The 23,128-nt window shown below is 35.3% G+C and overlaps 1 protein-coding gene across 1 annotated transcript in view; it reads right to left on the reverse strand.

Annotated features, from left to right (window-relative positions):
- The window catches only part of LOC149777011 (neural-cadherin-like), a 134,070-nt gene that overhangs the window by 14,480 nt on the left and 96,462 nt on the right, over nt 1-23,128 (reverse strand). Inside the window, exons 25-32 of the mRNA XM_089941760.1 lie at nt 21,283-21,557; nt 19,039-19,405; nt 16,727-16,942; nt 12,472-12,646; nt 7,813-8,003; nt 4,792-5,086; nt 3,527-3,719; nt 997-1,271 (exon numbers count right to left, since the gene is read on the reverse strand). Coding sequence (XP_089797886.1) covers nt 997-1,271; nt 3,527-3,719; nt 4,792-5,086; nt 7,813-8,003; nt 12,472-12,646; nt 16,727-16,942; nt 19,039-19,405; nt 21,283-21,557 — 1,987 coding nt within the window. The remainder of the gene's footprint in view (nt 1-996; nt 1,272-3,526; nt 3,720-4,791; nt 5,087-7,812; nt 8,004-12,471; nt 12,647-16,726; nt 16,943-19,038; nt 19,406-21,282; nt 21,558-23,128) is intronic.

Raw genomic sequence — 23,128 nt, forward strand, 5'->3', positions numbered from 1 at the left:
TACACAAAATCAAACAATAATTGTTTCCAAAGATGCTGACTGAAAAGCTTAAAACCTTTAGATGAGTCAGCTGACCTTATATAGGGTGGAATGGAACTCCATAGCTTGGCTCCAGAAAAAGCAAAACTCTTCTTATAATACTCTGAATTTGGTTTAGCTGTACACCGAATCTTGTCATTATTCAATACTTTGTCGGGTTTACATTTTGTAATTAACATTCATGTACAGCATATAGGATAATGATCACTTATGGCATATTGGGTAAATGCTGCTTCTATAATACTGTCAGCATTGTTAGAATAGAAGTGATCAATTAGTATTTCAGATGTCTCTTACTCTAGCTGATACATTAGTTTGCTGCTGATAATTCAAGAAATTCTGTTTCAATCAAGCTCTGATTGTTGTCATACAGCCAACTGAAATTAAAGTCACCAACAAAACAGACTTCTTTGCTTTCTACAAAGTTTCAAGCTGTCTTTGAAATGGTATACCATGCATGAATGCAAAAATAGTTATCACTGAATTATTTCCTAATAGATGTAATCTGATTTTATCTAGTTTTGGAAAAAAATATTGGATGTTCAAAAGGCCGATTTTGAAACCATATTGCTTAAGCCACTAAATTTGAGACAATTCTAAATTTTGATGGTCTTGAAATTGAATATCCCAATTAATAATTTCCCTATTAATATATGAACCATGATATTCTTCTTAATAATCTTCATTACAGTGTCTTAATGGCTGTCAACTGTCCTTTCAGAAGATTTTGTAATGATTCTTGAAAAATTAGCACATTCTACATCTCACTAACACTCTGCTTGACTCATATATATGTTAGTTACAACTTTTAACTTTTGCAGCTAAAACCTTACCTTGGGAGAGCTGGATTTGATAGTGATTGTAATTCTAAGCATTATGATTGAGTAACATATTTGATGAAGAAATGGATCATTATCATCGATATCATTATTTGCAGACGTTTTTACCAACACTTACTAAGAACAATAACAGCTGCAATGACACCACCAATGAGACCTGCATTTGCAACTTGATCCTTATCAGAACCGACTTCCACTGTACATGGTTTTCCGTCAATCAAGGTGTTAAGACCTGCCCCACACTGACACAGATTTCCTGACCAGTCATTGCTACATGTGCATGTAAAACCAGACCCATCTACTCTGCACGTTCCTCCATTAAGACATGGACTTGAATTGCAAGGATTGATAGGAACACAGGTGGTACCAACCTTTTCCATTCCAACATCACACCTGAAGTCAAAGGTAGAACAATCTTTAGAAAAATGGTTCTGTCTACATGTATTTCAATGAAAATTTGGGGACTATGTGCCAGACTGAATATGTGAATATATAATGCTCTGGTGGCATAAGTGATTAGAATGTCAACATCAGATGCTGGAGATTGCAGGTTCAAATGCCAGCTGAGTCATACCAAAGACTTATTAAACAAATAGTACTAACAGCTGCTTCACTTGGCGCTCAGCAAACACAGCAACAAGATTTGTAAAATTCAACAAATAATTTATTTCCCTAGAATAATAAAAGAAACTTTAAAAAGAACTTATAACATTGTGAATTAAATCCCAAACAGTCCTAAAGGTCTATCACAAGTCCAAATGTATAGAGTTCAAAATGAATTTGAGTGGTGTTCAAAATAAATTCCAATACTGAATGTGCTGATGTGCCTGCTGTCTCAAATGTGCCATTGGCCTGGAATGTGGTGATGTGTTAACCGTCTTTTAATGTATTTCAACAATATAATCCAAAATGTCCTTGAGTGAATTCACTATAATTCCAAATTAATGATTTTGTCCTAGAAGTATTAATGAGCACTATGTAATTCCAAATGAATGAGTGAAATAAAAAATCCACCCAAATAAAAAACTGAACACAACAATATGACCGATTCCACTTCAGATGTTAAGGTAGGAATTAGTTATTTTGTCATGTAAACAACACTAATACAAAAAAAACTATGACAATAATAGAGCCAGGATGTACGTCATTTTCCTTTCGAAAACATTCAAAATTGTCAACAAGTACTAATGTCCTAGACTCAGATTTAAATATACATTTTAACCTCCATTAATAATCTAAATATTAAATCGATAATCACAGAAATATATTAGCTATGTATTATGTTGCTTGCAAAATAAATGGCACCAGTCAGGTAGCCCATTAACTTGATTTTGGACAAAGGTCAAGTAAAAAATACAAATATACACAAGATATGTTCATGGAGAAAAGCTGACAAACAACATAAATATATATACCACTGGACACATTCATGAATGAAAAAAGTGACTTGAACTATTGCTGTATTTATTTTACTTAAATAACTTGACATAATGCTCATTCTAGAGATCTACAATGGAACAAAATGCTTCCTGCATTAAACAGAAAACAGTTCCAAAAATGTTCAGCTCTAACAACTCAATTGCTCCATGTCAACTGTTAACTCATTAGCCCCTGGCACCTCGTTTACACATCAGGAGGTTGTAGCCTAATTCCGAGCTCTGTAGAATCAAGGTCATTTAAGACACACTAAAGTGGGTGATATTATAGAAAGGTAGACAAATGTAGCTCTACAATTATACCAAATAATCTGGACTTTCTAGCTGCACTACAAAATACAGAGGGAAAAAAAATTAATTTTTTTTACCTGATTTTTTCCACCCAAAATTTGCCTGTGGTGGGAATCTGATTTTGTGCCCAGATTTTAAACTTTTTGGCCTCAGATCTAAGGCAAACCAGTCTGAACTGCACACAGACAGGTGAACCTTAGCAAAAAGTAGGATAAGATGGGCATTTGGAATGAAAAGTGGGCTAGTTATGAAAATGATGGGTCTGTTAAGCAAAAAAAAAAAATCCAACTTTTACCCTTCCGCTCATGCGCAAGTGAAATGGCCAATGAAAAATGACTGACATTTCTAACACAATTCGGCAATAGGTTAACTGGAAATCTCTTGGCAGTTGATGTATTAGGATATATGCAGAAATATCCCCCAAAATGTTTCCTATTTGCATTTCAGGCGAAAATGACAAAAACCTCCAGGGGTTAATGAGTTACTGTATACTGAACACTAGTCTTAAGTGCTAAACAACAGGCCTAGTCCCGTCCTAACTTCAAGTACCCAAGAAATTCAAAACTGTTTTCAAAAACTGAAGAGTAGCTATCTCTAACGACACATATTGAGCAGTGATTGATGTATATAATGGTCTTTATTATCCATATTCCTCCTGACGGTACAGATGTTGTACAGTTACCTCTGAGCTTAAAGAATTAAAAAGGTATGAGAAAAATAAAAACAAACCATTAATTAATGACCCCTAGTTCTTGCATGTGGCAGCACTTGGAATTACAGTAAGTACAACATGGGTACAAAGCTACAAATCTGCTACAGTATTCTCTATGCTAAGACGCAGATTGACTGCCAAACTCCCAGGGCTAGCCATAAAAATAGAGTAAAATGAATTATTCAGATTCAGTACATGAGTCAATTTACCTGCACTCATATGTTTCCCAGAGTGGAACACAGACAAATGGTCGGCTACACGAGGCAACTGTACAGTCATTTCTCACACATCCTGTCACTGTGTTTATGCTATTTACAGCATCTGCTACTGAACTAGAACTCAGTTCATCAGTTTTCATAGGTAACCAGTCTATGGCTCCCAGACGCAAATCATTCATACAGGCTGCAATGTAGAACAATACAAAGTTCAGCCCTTCAAACTTCCTGTATTGATTTGATATTTTGAATTTGAAAGTCACCTTCAGAAATGCCCTTAAGAATAAGTTACCAACTAAGTACATATAACATCCAATATTTCAATATTGAAAATGTTAAGAGGTATAGCAATCACCTGCAAAGTTTCATGAATATCTCCATATCAAAGAAAATGAAATCTCGTAGATGATAACATGGAAATATTAATGGATGTATGGACAACTTACATTAGCAAATTAGTCAGCACATTGAAACATTCTATGAAATTAAGGGTCAGATCAGTAAACCATAACCTTTATTATAATAGTCAGTATCAGATATACAATTTGAAAATTCAAGTCTCGTCATTCAAAAGTCTCTTGCAAAATGCTACAAATATAATAATTTCCAGGATTCCTGGCAGCTATAAAGTTCAAAGACACAACAAATAATGATTCTGCTGTTAAAACAGACTTCTTCCCAATCTGTGAATTATGAACAACATCAATCTGACTTTGTCCCAATATGTGAATTGAGAACCAAAACAATTGGACTTCTTGCCAATCTGTCAATTGAGAACTGAAACAATTGGAACTTCTTGCTAATCTGTGAATTGAGAACCATAAACAATTGGACTTCTTGCCAATCTGTGAATTGAGAACCAAAACAATTTGACTTCTTCCCGATCTGTGAATTGAGAACCAAAAACAATTTGACTTCCTCCCAATCTGTGAAGTTAAAACCAAAAACAATTGGACTTCTTCCCAAACTGTGAATTAAGAACAACAACAATCAGACTTCTTCCCAATTTGTGAATCAAGAACCAAAACAATTTGGCTTCTTTTCAATGTGTGAACTACAAACCAAAATTACCAGACTTCATCGCTATCTGTGATTAAGCACCAAAAACAATGTCATTTTTTCACAAAACAAGAAAACAGATCTCCACATAATTAAACAATTTCACAGTATTTTGAGTTAAAATTAGTGGTTTAGTGGTTATAAATCTAAATGATATAATATTTTCTGAAGACCAAAAACAAACAAAAAATACTGCATACTAGATTCAAGATTGTTTCTTATGTAGGATGGTGCTGATGGAATATTATAACTCAGCTCCGCCCCAGAGTAGACTTGATCTTGCTTCAGGGCAAATCTATTCTGTCCAACAGTAGGTCCCAGTGAGTCTGTGTAAAAACGCCCCTCTCCTCCATCCATCATCAGGATGAACTCTTTCCCAAAGCGCTGCAATGTGACCAAGTGCCACTGGCCATCCCCAGCAGAGACATTTGCCAGAGTGAGGATGTTAGTAAAATCACCCATGTCATATGAGACTTGAAGTTTGCTGCCTTGAAGCTGCAATGACATGATATTGCAAATCAACAATGCATAAAAGTGATATTTTTATTATTTTTATGCATTTTAAATTATTCATGACAATACCAATGTTTTGCTAAGATATGGAAAAAAGCATACACCTAATTCATTTTGATGAGGAAAATAATTTATGTCTTTGAATTTAAGTTAACTTAATGTATTTTATATATTAAAAAAATGGAAATACTTTATACAGATTACTCTGGTGAGCAATTATATTTAGTGCAGACTGACCTTTAAAGTGAAGAAAATCAAAATCTTGGGGAAAAAATTGCAATAGTTAAGCAATTAGAACAAAAAACAACACGAGTTGTTCATATTTTATTTCATGCAATACTATCTCAAAACAAATTCCCCAGGCATCATCAACCACCATTGTATGGAGTAGTAATCCTACAAATGTACAGCAGAAATGATTCCCTGAAATATTTAATGATTTTCAGAAATCATTGTTACTTATAAAAACCAGAAATGTCTTCATAAAACATGATTATAGCACAGAAATGCCTAAAACCTGACATGAATGTAAACACAAATCAGATGAAGGTTGTGCATACTGACAGACAAGGATAAAATAACCAATTTCTAGGCAGGCATAAAAACAGATTGCCGATCATATATGTGTTAAATTAATGTCGCTGTTGTAGTTGGGTTTAATGCCATTTTTCAGCACAAGATAGGTAATACAAGGTGGCCAGTATAACTGGTGGAGGAAGAACCCTGGAAAACAGCAGGAAGAACCACAGACTCATAAGAAGCTACTGGCAAACTTTCTCACATACCCACACTAACCAAACCTGAGACTTGAACCCACACAGACAGAGAAGAGATGGCAATGATCCTTAACGGCGAGCGCTTTAGACCACTCGGGGCCCCTGAACCAGGTTTTACTGTATGTAGCCTTGTTGCAGAGGAGGTAAAACTAAGTGCAAGTAATAACTATGTACTTAACCACTGAAAAACTATTTACAGAAATATTCACATATTTTAATCTTTTTGAACTACAAAATCCAGCTGAAAATGAATGCTCCCAAATCTTTATAGGTTACTACATTTGAACAGGAAAATATGAATGAGTTTTTCGGATGTAAATACTGCACGACCTTGGGAGTGCAGTATATCCATTTGACAAAATGAGTTCATATTTTCCCATACAAATGCAGTAATATTTTGCTATATGCCCCTTTTTTTATTCTACCTAATGCTTAATTATATTAACAAAATACACTACAAGAAACATAGTAACTGAATGTATGCCATATTCCAAACTAAATATACAAGCGTAGATTCATCATTACACAACAACAACATTATTACTGTGCACATAACTCCACCCAGATAAATTCAGACTTAGTTGTGTGCTCGACATAACTTCGAAAGAAAATGAGATCTAGTTAAAATTTAAATTTGGAGTCATACTGTGAATGAATGCGCATTGCAACAACTTTTCCATTTGATCTGGAATCAATAGATTTTGGTATTTTTTTATTCTATGAAATTTCGTGATTATGGACTGGATTTATATGTGATAATTCCACATGAAATGATTGAAGAAGCAAGGGAGAAGCGTGTTGAGATCTGCAAATGTGTTTCTATTTCTGTCATTGAATGTTTGAAATCATAATGTGGGAAAAATATGAAGTCTTTCAATTGCAATTATAAAAAAGACACAATGGAATTAATTGCTTATTTCATTTTGAGTGCAGTAAGGAGGATGTAATTGCACTTATATTCAAAATTACAGTACAATTTCGAAATGTGTAATCAAGACTGAGAACCTATGACATGGCTCATGTAATCTGCATTTGCATAACTAAGAAAGTACATTTTGAGGAAATTCAGGATGCAAAACTGTAACTATAATTTTTTGCCATTCTTATTACCAGCTAAAGAAGATAGTTTATGTCTTGTCACTTGTATGTTATTTGTAAGGATCCTTTCTTGTGTCTACTGTATACTAACCTAAATCCGAAACATTGTATCAAAAAAGTTAACGCGGAATGTGCCAAAGCAGCTGGTATGTGGCAGTCCATGAAACATCTGCTTTACTTCATTCAGAAACAAATTTAATCAACCAAAACGTGAAGTGCCAACTACGCGAGTGTACATGATTTGTTTACAAATCAAAAGTGCTGGCATCTGCCTCAATTGTTTGTTTACAATAGAAAGTAGTTCCTTTATGCACGTGAATGCAATATGAAGGTGTGCAATATCATAAAATACTGAACGATTCTGACAATGTAAAGATAACAGAGAAAAAAATGAGCATACAATAATATAGGATATTCTGAGTAAAGTCATCAAAATGTTATTATTAACATGAAAATTCAGCATGCTAAGAAACTAACCACATAAAATTATACAATTCCTGTTAACTATATGATTTTAATGTTATTCTAGGTATAATTACCTATCTATAAAGTTTCAAACTCTGATGTTAATTCAGATGTTCTAATAAATTTTTTGATTGGAGTTGGTCAGTTGAGACCCTCTAAGTGATTCTAGACAAGTACAGCACAAGGAATTTATAACAGGGAAACAATTACAGTCATTTTCTGGGAACATTAAGGATCAAACAAAATCTAAAGAAATATTTTAGGACTGCATGATTTTCATGTTAGCAAACAGACCAACATTTTCAGGGGATAAGGAACCACAGACCTCTATCCCCCCCCCCCCCAATGTCCTCTCTGGAGATTACTGACCTGCAGCTGAATGTACTTCCTCGAGTTTTCTCTGTCACTCAGGTGAAATAGAAGTCCATCTGTGTCTCGTGTTCTGTAGCTCAATCTGACCTCTGTTTTTAAAACATTGGCTGTATTTAAGAATGTGTCCCTCAAGTGCCAGTACATGAAACTGCCAGCACTGTTTCTCTGGAAATCCACGATAGTAGTAACTGAAGGATAGAAAATGATGTGCAGATGAAAGCAATTTGAATGTACCCAAAGGATGACAACTCCTGTAACTAGCACAGTCAACTAAAAATCATTGCTGGCATAGAAAATCTATATTTGTAATATATAAATGAAATACATTTCAAAATTTAATACAGCTTTTCATTCACCCTCTGTCCCAGACTAGGTGGTCCATACTGAAATTGTCACCACTTGACGAAGTAACTAAACGAAAAGTTGTTTTATTTATTGTGGACATTTTGTATACAGCAGTCATAATGTAAAGTATAATGTGTTATAATGTCAGTCTGTTATCAGTTTTGTTTCTGCACAATAACTCAATTTGTCCTCCATCAACAACTGCAAAACTTTGTGGATGTCTTGTACTTGGGGTAAAGAAGAGTACAAAAATCTGAGAGCAAGGTTATTGCGACTGAAAGAAATAAAAATGCTTTCTGCACAATAACTTACATTTTCCACCATTTACAACTACCAAACTTTGTGGACTCAGAGTATGATAAAATCCAAATGATCTTGGTGTCAAAAGGTTGAAAGTTAAGGTCACTAAAGCCAAAAGAACAAAAATGGTCTCTGCACAATAATAGTTTTACATCGCATATCATAAGCAAACTTTGTGGATGCTTGCACTAATAGCATAATAAGGCAGCCTGTTGATTTTGGAGTCAAAAGGTCATAGGTCAGTTGTAGCAAAAGAAGAAGCAGTTGTTGTAATATTACAAATTTAAAGTTTTAAGTTTTAATTTTAGTTCTTGTGGTTAAGTGGTTGAAAGGAATGGTAACCATTTATTGTGTTATTATACAAATGCTGAATACACTTGTGGGCACAAGAAATCACTGCCTAAAGCCAGTTTTCTGGTAGAATTCTATGTGGCTTAAGTATTAAATGACAAATTAAATTTTCTTATACACTGCTTTTCAATATGTCCAAAAACAATATTTAAATTAGAAACATTATTTTTGAGTAAAATATATTTTTTCCAGTAATACTTATGCAATCATAACATGTTATGAGTACATCTCTGACTTGCATTCTATGGCTTGGATAATGACAAGTTTGGAAACAGTTTTGCTCAAATAATATGCTATTGCCAACAGCCCAACCAATATTCACAGAACTTCATCTGGTTTTGGGCCAATACATTTGCTGGGTAAGAAAATAACTCTTCATGTCAAGGATGACAGGGCCTGAGTCATTCCTTCTTTCTCCTGAGTAGTAAGAACAAGTAATACACACCTCTTCTGATTGGCTCAGCTTGCTTTTTGTATGATTTTACAGTGTGGATAGGGTCCTGTAGATACCATAGATTGAAGGGTCTAAAGATGGTCGTTTCCAGACAAAGGATTGTTTCCACATGAGCAAGAAACTGTTCCTGGCAATGAAAGCAAAGGCTGTCATAAGTGAAACCAAACCAACATTGTGGAAGAGCAGATAGTTTGGCACACTTTACTGACTCTGCCTGCTGTAGTTAGAGCAACTAGGATGAAGGTTTTGTATGAGAGTTGATGATGGAGTCCCTAAACAGTCATTCAAAGGGTATCTTTTTGAGCCACCTCTGAATCCATGAAAGCTTCCATTTGATACAATGAGCCAAAGACTGGAGTTAACACCAATAAAAGAATGTATGAAAGTTGGACAGGTCATTGTTCTGGCCTATATCCTTCTTTCTATCTGAAATCACTGCATGATAGCCTTTGACTGTGATTGGAGCCCATCTGTAACTTCTTCTCTTTGAAGATATCCAAGGGGTTTGGGGAAATGCATATAAATCAAGACCGTTCTAATTTAGGGAAAGAGCAATGGCAGCCTAAGTTTTTGGACCTGGGACTGGGGAGGAGATCAGGAGCTTAGTGTTCTGTCTCATCACAAACAGATCCACAAGCTGCAGACTCCAATAGTTGTAGGTCTAAATGGGAATGATTAACAATGACCTTATTTTGTTTGAATGTATAATGTTTATAGTGGTCATGCAAAGAACTGGATCCAGATAATTGGGCACCAATCCTTCCATCCAAGTGGATATCACTCCTGTCTGATTTCAACCTTGGCATATATTATGGGAATTGGGGGCATCAATCCTTCCATCCAAGTGGATATCACTCCTGTCTGATTTCAACCATGGCATAGTTGACAGGAATTGGGCACTAATCCCTCCATCCAAGTGAATATCACTCCTGTCTGATTTCAACCATGGCATAGTTGATGGGAATTGGGCACTAATCCTTCCAAACAAGTGTATATCGCACCTGTCTAATTTCAACCTTGGCATAGTTGACAGGAATTGGGCACTAATCCCTCCATCCAAGTGTATATCACTCCTGTCTAATTTCAATCTTGGCACAGTTGACGAGAATTGGGTACCAATCACTCCCTCCATCCAAGTGAATATCCAAGTGGATATTACTCCTGTCAGATTTCAACCTTGGCATAGCTGGCGAGAATTGGGCACCAATCCCTCCATCCAAGTGGATATTACTCCTGTCTGATTTCAACCTTGGCAAGCAGACGACTCTTTAAGCACTTCTGTTTCTAAAACAAGTCAAACAATGTAGAAAATGCTTTTTAAGGATCGGATTTGTGAGGTACCGGGTGTACTCCTTATCAGGTACTGTATCTAAAGAAGAAATGCGTCCCCAAAACACAAATATGAATACAGTGTGATTGAAGAAAGCATGGCTAAGTTTTTGACATCAAGGTCCGAAGTCAAACACCTGGGGCCATAACTTTATCACATTTTGTCAGATAATGTTGAAAATCAAATTTTACCTATATCTCCCTCATATAAAGCATCCTACCCAATTAAATCCATCAAAACTAATGGACCAAACATGAAATATGTGACAGTTGGATCAGGGATGGACAGACAGACAAACAGTCAGGGTAACACTATATAATTCTTCAGAAAATATGATCGAAGGATTAAAATAAAATTAAGCTTTCTAATCAGATATATCTAAATCTACTGCATGGTAAGTAAGACCAAAGTATCTTTCAGTGTCTACATTTTAAAATATCAATCATGTGGAGGTACAGGAAAATGTAAGGTCTCACTCTGAAGTGCAGAAATGGAAGAGTGCTTCAACTAAAAGGTTCCAGGTTCAAATCCATCTAACTCTGCATAATCGTCCACTGTGATAGTCGGCAATCAGGAGCAAATGGTGTTCTTAACTTACACGTTTGATATATGGGACCTTGATAGCCTGGTTTGCACACACAAGCACCAGATAAAGTGTTCTTAACTTACACGTTTGACATATGGGACCTTGATAGCCTGGTTTGCACACACAAGCAATAGATAAAGTGTTCTTAACTTACCTGTTTGACATATGGGACCTTGATAGCCTGGTTTGCACACACAAGCACCAGATAAAGTGTTCTTAACTTACACATTTGACATATGGGACCTTGATAGCCTGGTTTGCACACACAAGCACCAGATAAAGTGTTCTTAACTTATATGTTTGACATATGGGACCTTGATAGCCTGGTTTGCACACACAAGCACCAGATAAAGTGTTCTTAACTTACACGTTTGATATATGGGACCTTGATAGCCTGGTTTGCACACACAAGCACCAGATAAAGTGTTCTTAACTTACACGTTTGACATATGGGACCTTGATAGCCTGGTTTGCACACACAAGCAATAGATAAAGTGTTCTTAACTTACCTGTTTGACATATGGGACCTTGATAGCCTGGTTTGCACACAGAAGCACCAGATAAAGTGTTCTTAACTTACACATTTGACATATGGGACCTTGATAGCCTGGTTTGCACACACAAGCACCAGATAAAGTGTTCTTAACTTATATGTTTAACATATGGGACCTTGATAGCCTGGTTTGCACACACAAGCACCAGATAAAGTGTTCTTAACTTACACGTTTGATATATGGGACCTTGATAGCCTGGTTTGCACACACAAGCACCAGATAAAGTGTTCTTAACTTATATGTTTGACATCTGGGACCTTGATAGCCTGGTTTGCACACACAAGCACCAGATAAAGTGTTCTTAACTTACCTGTTTGACATATGGGACCTTGAAAGCCTGGTCTGCACACACAAGCACCAGATAAAGTGTTCTTAACTTACCTGTTTGACATTTGGGACCTTGATAGCCTGGTCTGCACACACAAGCACCAGATAAAGTGTTCTTAACTTATATGTTTGACATATGGGACCTTGATAGCCTGGTTTGCACACACAAGCACCAGATAAAGTGTTCTTAACTTATATGTTTGATATATGGGACCTTGATAGCCTGGTTTGCACACACAAGCACCAGATAAAGTGTTCTTAACTTACACGTTTGACATTTGGGACCTTTATAGCCTGGTTTGCATGCACAAGCACCAGATAAAGTGTTCTTAACTTACACATTTGACATTTGGGACCTCTATAGCCTGGTTTGCACACACAAGCACCAGATAAAGTGTTCTTAACTTACCTGTTTGACATTTGGGACCTCTATAGCCTGGTTTGCACACACAAGCACCAGATAAAGTCTGTAAACTGCTGACAAGACAAGATCCATTCCCACACCCTCCATTACATACATTGTCCTCAAGACTACAGCCATCTGCTGTGCCTGGAAATGCATCTTTGGAACTCAAGTCATACAGCTGAAATATAAGGATTGAATAACTAAATATTCTAATGCAAATAAAACTAAGAAAGAAATGTAATGGATGAAAATCTAAAATGAACAGAATAAAAACCACAGATATACTGTTGGTAATGTTTACATCAGTATTTTGACAGGAAATAAGAATCCCTCAAACGTACTGACACTCTCCTGTCCAAATAGCATTTCCAGGAGTTGAAGACAAGACCATATCTTCTTTTTAAGTGCCAGGTGTTGAAATCATCTATGATATTCTTTTGTGATAAGATTTTAAATCAGCAACTGTGGCAGACATTGGATGTAAGATCAGTAACATTTTTGCTAGAATGAACTATATACCGTTAGAATAATTTTGGTGAAAAAAATCCATGTTAATATGACCATGCATTGATGAAAAATTAGATTTTCATTATGTTTTTGCTGCTGAAGCCATATCTGAGGTCAGACTGGCAACATTTTCATTCAAAATGAACCAGATATCAAAATATGTCATCTGGTGAAAAAGAATCTTTTCAATATGACTTCTCATTTAGGAAAGTAAACAATCTTTCTCTGAAAATACTTACCTGATCACATTAACATTGGGAATCCAGCCCTCCAAAAAGGACGAAAATTGTCTTTACTGTTATATAAACAAAGTGCAATAACCCATGACCATTACCTCCCCTTGACACTGCCAGGTGTTGATAGTTTTAAGCTAAGTGATGGATCAATGAGTATGCTTGCATAGTGGGGAGGTCAGAGGGTGTTAAAGTAATGGGATAGGTAAATTATTTTCAATTAAACAATTTATTTTTAAAAATGTACTTTTACCTTTTAATATGTTCACAAAACCCATTAACATTAGGAGAATAGGCGATAAGATGAGGGATAGCTGAGCATCCTCCCTATACCCTGGAATCATCCAAGGGAAGAAAGGCTAGATTCATTGTGGAAAAGATGACTAACACTCCTAACATGGACACAACACAGATGACAACCGCATTGCCAGTGACAATTAAAACAAGTTAACAAGAGAATTATTGTTATGATTTCATGGGCTGAAATCTTCATCATGAATCGTGAAGCAACTCTGATCTTTAGAAACTTGAGAGAATGCTGAGAACATGACCCACTCCAGCACTGATGTTAGAGCTTGAGGTCTAATTCTTCTTTACCAAACAAGTTTTGTATGGTGGTAACTTTATCAGGGCCTTGGATACAGACTCGAATTTTTCTGAACTGAGCCACGTTAGTTTTCATGAGATTCTACTTTGGGAACAGGTAAAGGACTTTGGTCTATGAAAAAGAAATTGGCTAAAAGATCTGATAGACTGTTATCTGGACTGATATCTCATCTAGCATGATGCTGGAATGTGTCAGATCTCATAGAACAGTAGCCTTTGATGGCAAATGGGCCAAATTGGTCTCCTCATAAAGTCACAGAAAACATTAGCCAGTTGTAGAATCAAGGCACTGAAAAGGGTACATGTTGTTATTGTCTTTGCATCAGTTTCTGAATCTATGCCACTTTCTCTCTTAGGCCTTCAAAGTTGAGGGCCTTCTGTTCATGAGATTCTATCCATGACTGAGAGCTTTAATTCTTTCCTTTGCTGTTCAATCCTCATTGATGCTGCCAGAAATTTTCATTAGAAGAGAGGTCCCCCACACCTACCTCCTGCAGGGGGATCAGGATAATGCCAAATGGGAGCTGATGGGTAACAACATTATTATATGTATTATTCTCTGCTTCTTTTTACTCATTGTCTTCAAAGCCTCTGCAAACAGGAAATGGTCCACCTTGCATCTGCACAGTCATGAGTTTATTCACTGTTTCTGATGTTAAGAGCAGTGTGAACCTTATCTTGTGCAAGACATCCCCTCTCAATATCTGCTGTTTGTAATCAGAGAACCACTGCAATTTTTAAACAAATTATTCAAACATAATTTTCCACATCTCAATCATGTTGCCGCTAGAATATTTCTGTTCTAGGATCACATTTGTTGCAAAAGCTGTATTCAGCCAAGGTTGCAGCATCTGCAGAACATAGGTAACCCTCTGCAAACATTTTTGTCAGTAAATGGATTCTCTTTCTGTTATTCATGACAAATAACACACAAAATCCCTTCTTTTTGGTTCCTTCCATAACCAGTTGTCGGTAATCAACCATGTGCCTTGTAATTTTGGCTCCTTTTCTTCTCTTTTTCTCAGCATCTGCTTGCACATTCTGTGGAGGAGGTGCCAACAATTTCCATGTCATCAGTTTGTGTGCTATCTTCAGTTCAAGTTAAAATATGAGACCTTTCCTCTTGCTTTCTAAAATCGATGATAGCAGATGATCATACCATAAAGAAATCAGTTATTTCCATTTCAACATTCATAAAACACTTTTGTTAAGGCTGATCAATGGATCATTTGTTATACCCGTCTGGGAGATAATTATATCAGATCTGTAAAAACTGCATCACATCTTAATCATGGTGATGCTTGTATTCAAGCACTAAATATACCATAGCATACCTTGATTGAGATCACCAGCAACATGGACTAAGAAGACTTAATTTGACAAACTATCATTTTTAATTGTGGTCTTTAAAAAAAAAAAAATTACAGTGTGCTTTGGATACAACAAAACTGTGGGAACCACAAATAATCTGTGTGATGTTTCCCCCATTGGTTTTTTAGAAGTTGCACCACTAAAGGTTTTTGTCATGAGTTAACCATAATCCTATGGCCTGGCAGTATCTCTGACTCCTAAAAAGAATCAGAGGAGTCAGTCTTGACAGGGATGGAATTCCTGTGACTACAGCTGTTTGAGAAGATTTGGCTTCACCAGAATATTCTGGGTAGATCTATCATGAGATCGAATAGATCTCTGATCCAGGATTTTTACCATCCAAAAGGAGTGATCAGTTTGCTATTCTGATCCTGCAGTTTATTAACTATACTTGGTACTAAGACTGTGGGTGGGTGGCAAATGCCTATGAACCCTTACAGCTGCAGTTTGTTAACAATATCCACTGCCAGCTTGTCAATTTGTGACCAAATCTCCTGCTGCTGGATGGGATGTCCGTAAATAACAGACAGGATAAAAGTCGTTGGGGTTGGATAAATGAAATCCAAAGACCCTCTAAAATGACTTGGATCCCCAACCATTTTGTTGAAATATAGTGATCCAATGAGAACTGAAGTGATGGAATCTGGCTCATGCCAGTAGACTGCAACCAGGTGTGATGGTAAGTCCATGGCAGGAATTAGGAGGCATGGAGTGTGAGAAACCTTACTGCATACCCCCCTTCCCACAATCAATCAAAAAAGCTACCTCCTAAAATGAGTGTCTGCTGCATCTAGACACTGGATTTGGGTCATATCTAGTTCTGTCTGTCCAAAGATTGATCCCAACACTTTGATGTTGGTTGTCTCCCCTTTGGAGTTGAGACTGAGTCAACTTATATGGTTGTGGAGGCTGAGCTGCAAACAGGTGGTGCAGTTCTTGACCTGCCTGTTTCCTCACTTCCTCCATCTTGCCTCCAAAGAGCACGGGCAACCCAAAAGGTGTCATAATCAACCTAAGGGTATGGTGCAATATATATATGTATGAAAATTAACAATATTTGTATTTATATATGTATATAACTTGACCAACAAAAGAATATCTTAAAGAAGGCTACTGTGGTGACCATACTGGATGTCTGAGCAGCACCATTTTCACATTGGGCCAACTAGACATTGTGGAGAATATGTGTGTAAAGTTTTACTGCAATCCTACATATAGTTTAGTAGGAATAGCGATATCAAATGTGTGCTAATGGATGTCAAACAATGGATTACAGACAACAGTCAATTCTAAGAGCTCTTCTGGTCTATTACTAGTAAAGCTGACAACTATTCTCTAAAAGCTTTACAACCTAAACAGACTGACAATTCTGTTACCTAAATGCTTTCTTTCCTCAATTAAAAAATAACTATATTTAAACAGAAGAAACTGTAACTTAAAAATCTTTTATATGTGGTTTGACATCATCAAAATAACTGGGCATTACTGTGCATGCAAGTTTTGTAACTATGGAGACAGGAGGCAATTGGATATATTCTTACCTCTGCATTGTGTCTTAACTGCTTCATGCATCCCTTAAATTTTGGTGGTGGACTTGGCAGGACACCTGCTATCACTCCACCCAGTTGCAATGAGCCCTCTACATTAAGAAACATGTTTTCACCAGGTGTGAAACCACTTGCCTCACAAGGAAGTCTATCCTCAATGCCACCTTGGACATTTGCACTCAAGCAGTAGTCAGCCACAAGCCTTACAAACTGAAAAATATTGATATATTAAAGGACTGTGCTGCTGAACAATTTGTGTTTACCACACTTGTCAAGACAATCGAATCAATTTACCCTCATGCTACCATTTTATGATATTATAGCTAAGCAGGATAGTGATAGGAACTATGGGTATATTGAACAAAATTATGGTATAATAATAACCCTTGTGCTATCATGATATTATGGCGTAACAACAACATTGTTCTACAGTAACACAGTGACAGTAATAAATCTCAATACAAGATACAGAAGGTTAAAAATAATCAAGAGAATTTATGTATATGAAATCATGTGAAAAGACTAAATTTACTGCTGCCATAAACTGGCTCAAATACTTCACATCAGTAACAATTTTTATTAAAAAGTAATATACCAGAAAAGTTCACTCAGCAGTCTTCTGTTTTCTCAGTGTATGATGTTGGAAGAATATACTGTTTTATATTTTTTACTGCGATACTGAACTGTATCAACATGATAAAAAAATTACATTGCCACAAGTCAAGTCACCAATGCAGCAATATCATACCTGGCACTATTTTCTTTTCCCATTTTTGAAATATATCTGCCCTAATGTATGTTCTATTTCCATATTTAGACCTAATTTCTTTTTCTTCTCTCTCTCTCTCTATCTCCCTCATACCTCTCTCTCTCTTTCTCTCACTCCATCTGGATAAACAGATCTTAAAATAAGCGATGAAGATGTACCGTTAAAAAAACTGCTAATAATAAGCCCCAAAGAACAAGATGGTAAGCATTACCTTTTGAAAATAGTTTTTCACATGAATTCTGTGAACTGTGTTTGAGTGATCTTACATGCCCTGTTTCTATCTCATATATAGTGTCACTCATAAATGTTAAAACAGTAAAAGATTTTTAGGGCAAAACTCCAGATGAAAGATAATACTAAAATTTGCTTAATTAATTATTTTAACCCTTGGCACAAACCTAACTCTGCTTGAAAATGATGGAAAATTGGGGACTGACAAATGCTGACTTCAAACTGAAATCTGGGTGCAGTGTCTGTTACCTTACTAGACTGCAAGCTTGCCAAGATCACATTATTACTATCTACAGCTTCCCAAGGTCATGTTATTGCCATCTATACAGACACATTGTTACCTTTCTAGACTGCAAGCTTGCCAAGATCACATTATTACTATCTACAGCTTCCCAAGGTCATGTTATTGCCATCTATACAGACACATTGTTACCTTTCTAGACTGCAAGCATGCGAAGGTCACATTATTGTTATCTACACAGACAAATTTCGCAGAGCTCATGCAATAAAAAGCTCATGAACCTACTAATTACTGTATTTATATAGATTATTTTGAATCTAATTCCTAATTAGCCCTCTTGCAAACAAATTAAATATTCAGACATTTGAGCATTGATTATTCTTAACCTGGCAATCTGTTGTAAAGCAGTATAATTTCCAGCCTTTCTCAGTTAGTCATCCATACAAGTGACTTACATTCAACTGGATATAATACAGCGAGAAACCACCCAAATACAACTATTTTATTAAAATGTTGAAATGAATCTACAATTTTGTTCAATTTTCAAACGGTTCAAGCATAACACACATATTACATACACTATAAAGTTTGCGAATGCAGTCACATTATAAGTAACCTGAAAAATTACCATCTTCTTTATCTACTGATACATCAATGTAACTTAACAGCTGCTAAAGTACCAACTCCCTTTTATATCTCTACATTAATGTAACTTAACAGCCGCTAAAGTACCGACTCCCTCTTCTATCTCTACATCAATGTAAGTAACTGCAAAAGTACCATCTCCTTTTTCTGTCTCCACATCAATGTAACTTGATAGCTGCAAAAAGTATTATAATTTACAAATTTGAAAAAGTACAGAGAGAAAACCTCTAAGGTACCATCTTCTTTATCTATATGAATGTAAACTAGTTTCAAAAGCTCCATCTCCTTTATCTACCTATATATCAGTGGAACTTGATAGCTACAAACAAGTGTTATAATTTACAAATCTGAAAAAGTACTCTGAGAAAACCTCTGAATTATGACAGCTTTGTTGCAGTTGTTGAATTGAATAGAGCATACCTTTTTATCCCGAATTATATCAATCCTGTGCCATTTTCCATCATCAAATGGACTCATCTGGAGCTTATTCTGGCTATCCGTCCCTTTTAAAGCAAGAGTAAGTGTGCCTGTTCCATGATTGATCTCCAGATAGGGGTATCCATTCTTCAACTGTAGGGAAATGTAATCCACAGGATCTGTGTCGCTTATAATTCCAAAAGGTCCATTGTAAAAAATAAGTGAATTACTCTGTTGGGTAAGAATTTCAATGCTAGTTCGGCTCTCTTCACATTGTTTGAATGACTTATACAAGGCATAGCCTGTTCCATCAAAACTGTGCCGCAATTGTTGACATCGTGGACCTTCAAATCCTGGGAGACATTGGCAACTGTGGGAAAGTAAGAAATATTTGTATTGAGCTATACGCATTTCTGATTTCTGCAATAAATAATTAGTGAATGACTGGGTCTAGATGACAGTGAATACAAATTAATTACCATAAAGTTCCATCAACACAATTAGAAAAACTTGCCAATATAATTTGTCTTTCTTTTTTTACCATGAACATCCTAAGCTAACTGGTCTAAAATGTTCTCTTCTTCGAATAAAATCTGGTCTACAAATAAAAAAATTCCCTCAAAACCAAACCTTCCAAAACCTATCAAATACCAGAACATCAGAAAATTTTGCCCATAATAAAAATTCTTAAAACTCTGAATAATATCCATATAAGCATATTTATGAATTAGTGAAAATTGTATGTTTATTTTTTATGCAATTATTAACTGAAAATAATTCTGATACAATCATTTCTCAAGTTTAGATAATTATGCCTAAGAATCAAATTAACAGCATATATTATATAATATTTAAGAACAAATTTAGTGTTGGAGGGGAAAGAATTACGTCTTTATAGGTTATTTTCATGTAGATACATTTATGTGTTTAGATTTGATACAGAAATATTGCATGGCCCTTGCTCTTTTATATATATATATATATATATATATATATATATATATATATATATATATATATATATATATATAGTTATTTTAAAATGCAAGTGCTTATTAACCTTTTCATAATTAGAATATGATTGGTGTGTCTTATATTTCCATTTACTAACCAAATTTACTTCTTGAAATTGCTGTATTTTTCAAGGAGCAAATAAACAATGAACGTTGTATGGAAACAAAAGGGCATCTTTCCAATCCACAAATTTAAGCACCCATGAAAAGGTCAAACTTCACTAAATCATTAAAAATTGACATGCACCAGAATAAAGGAATTTATGGAACCGGATGGATTATTAATATTTTTTGCATATTACCAATGTAAAAGTTTAGTGAGCAATCAATGTGCTACATAATGTTTTTAGTGGATAATATTCACAAAAGCAATGTTTGCTTTGTAAACACAGATAAAATAACACGATTGCTTTATTCCAGTCCAAGGGGATTATCAACTTGTAAACAACATGAACTGCTGCTAAAACTGAGGCATGTTCAACAAACTGAGTAAAAATATCAATTCTGATTTTTCTCAAAAAGAGGACACATATGTTCATCTTCTTACTCATTACTGTGGTACAACATGGCATTTACAATATGGTGGATACTAACATGTAACCCCAGTGCAGAACCAATCATCTAAATAGTGTTATAGCACATATGTATTATTATTTTTATCATAAAATGTTAATGTGAATAAAATTTTAGTAACAAGGAATTCAGTCACTAAAACTGCTAAAATTATTTTGTTGGCTAAAATTACAGTATCTGATGATTTGGTGATCCATCTTCCTATGGATTTGATCCTTTAATTGCCAAAAATCCAATAAGATATCACCAGTGCTATTTTTGCGTTGTCACTACATGCTGACTGGTTCTTCCTTTTATTAGACTGGTCCTCCAACAAAACTCATCTACTAAAAGATTACAGCTTGTAACTAGTCAATTTACTGATATAATAATGGTGACATCTGGTATTTTGGATTTTCATTCAAATGATGAAATCAGTATTACATCAGAAAATATTCCCTGCAATTATATTCAGAAAGTCTTTTGTCAAGGCAGATTATTACTATTCTTTCCATCGGGTTTTACATTAGTTTAGAAGCAAACAGAAACATGTTCTTGAAACACGAATGCCCTGCAGCATGTAACATAAAAGCAAAACTTAATGGGATATATGTACAAAACAGATGGACAGGAATATCACTCCATGTCATTTCCACATGTGATCTGATTTATACAAACTTACGATATCACTTTCCAATCATCTTTCACACATGTTCCTCCATTGTAACAGTAATCAGCTGTGCAATCCAGTGGCATACTGAAGTCTGTAGCATGGCAGCCACACAATCCTTCAACTCTGGTCCAAACGCCAACAAATGAAGTGCTATTTGTGTTTACTAGTGCTGGTTTTTCCTGAATATTAAGCCAATTATAGCAGCCACCTTCACAGTTCTCTTGGAGACACTCATCAATCGGTGTCATCAAAATTTGCCCTTGACCACCAAGTGTTGCTTGAAACTGCAAAACATAAAAAATACTTTGAACATTAAATGTAGTATAAAATTATAAACTGGTCCTGACCAAATCCATTCAATTTATAATTTTAGCATGGTATTGTAAGAAACATTGAAAAGATAATGATGTGCTATGTAAATGATGTTGAAGATGAAAATAATAGCAAAAAACATACAAGAATAACAGCATACTACACCACTACCTCGATAACTCTCAAACCCACTTATAACGCGGGGTCAGGCATGGATCCCATTTTTTAAACCAGAAAATACCCAAAACATTAATCCCTATTTGTTGAACTTGAAGAAAATCACGATAAAAATTGGTAGTGGAAACATTGATGTGTTGCTCGTTTTATCATCAAAAACGGTCGACAGGACCTGGAAATTTTAATCAACACTATGAAATATCAAATTTAAAAATAGGTCGGTCATACAATTTTTTACATTTTCTTTCCAAACGACATTCCTAGTAAAACCGCAATTAACGATATGTAAGGAAATTTCTATAAATGATAATGTCACTTACACAGAGTAGAGGCAGTAATTTAATAAATACAAATTAAATTAAAAAAATTATCAATTGAAATTTGTGTTACAGTTCTATCTTTTAGTTCCTTTTAAGTGTAATCATCATCAATACAATGTGTCCTCTTGTAATTAAACATAAAATGCGTCAATCTACCATAACAGCTATGTCTGCAAGCATTTCTCTGAGAACTTAATTAAGTTCCAACCATGTTTTGATAACTGACTTCTGGTGTACTACTAATAATTATAATAATAACAACAACCAAAAATGCATAATCTATATTATGTATCCCACCACTATAAACTGCATGTAGATAGCCAGATCTATAAAGTTTTTAAAAAGAAAAAAGTCAATTCAATTAAAAATTTTGCACATCTCACATCTGAACCCCTCCCAGAGATTCCAAATAATCCTTGGCTCACAGATAGCTACAACATGGGCAGCAAAAGCACCAAGTTTGGTAACATTCCAACCAGAAAATTAGGAGGAGATCTGGGCAGACAGAAGGGATGATAAAGATAGAATACCACAATATAGTGAGTACTCATGAGAATTTTTACAGTTATAAGTCATGGGCTCCTTATTTGGACAAGCTAAAGTTCCAACCTTAAAAATAAAAACCTTAATAACAAGACCCTTGTTTTTAAATGCAGGATTTTATGTGTATATTGATGTCTTACCCTTATAAATAGTCTTCAGATTACTATTGTTCAGTACAGTGAAACCCCGCTAGAAACATCATTGGTTATAGGACAAATCTGGACAAAACACAACTGTGGTGTAGCTCCCTAAAGGCCATACATCTTTTTTTGGTGCAAAAAAACAGAACCAACTTCTTTTCAAAGTACAAAAAATAATGTTGAAAGTTTATCATTTTGGGGAAGAGGCTGTGTATGAATTCGAATTTAACACAAATGTCACATGGCTCCCAAAATTTTACAATAATTTCCCCAATTTCTAGAACCAAGCACCAAACAATGCAGTTGTTGATAAAAGATTCTCACTTGAATTTATAAATCAATTAATACAAGTAATTGCTAATC

Source organism: Sinohyriopsis cumingii, chromosome 18 (assembly GCF_028554795.1).
Source record: "Sinohyriopsis cumingii isolate HCF-2022 chromosome 18, ASM2855479v2, whole genome shotgun sequence".
Lineage (NCBI taxonomy): Eukaryota > Metazoa > Mollusca > Bivalvia > Unionida > Unionidae > Sinohyriopsis > Sinohyriopsis cumingii.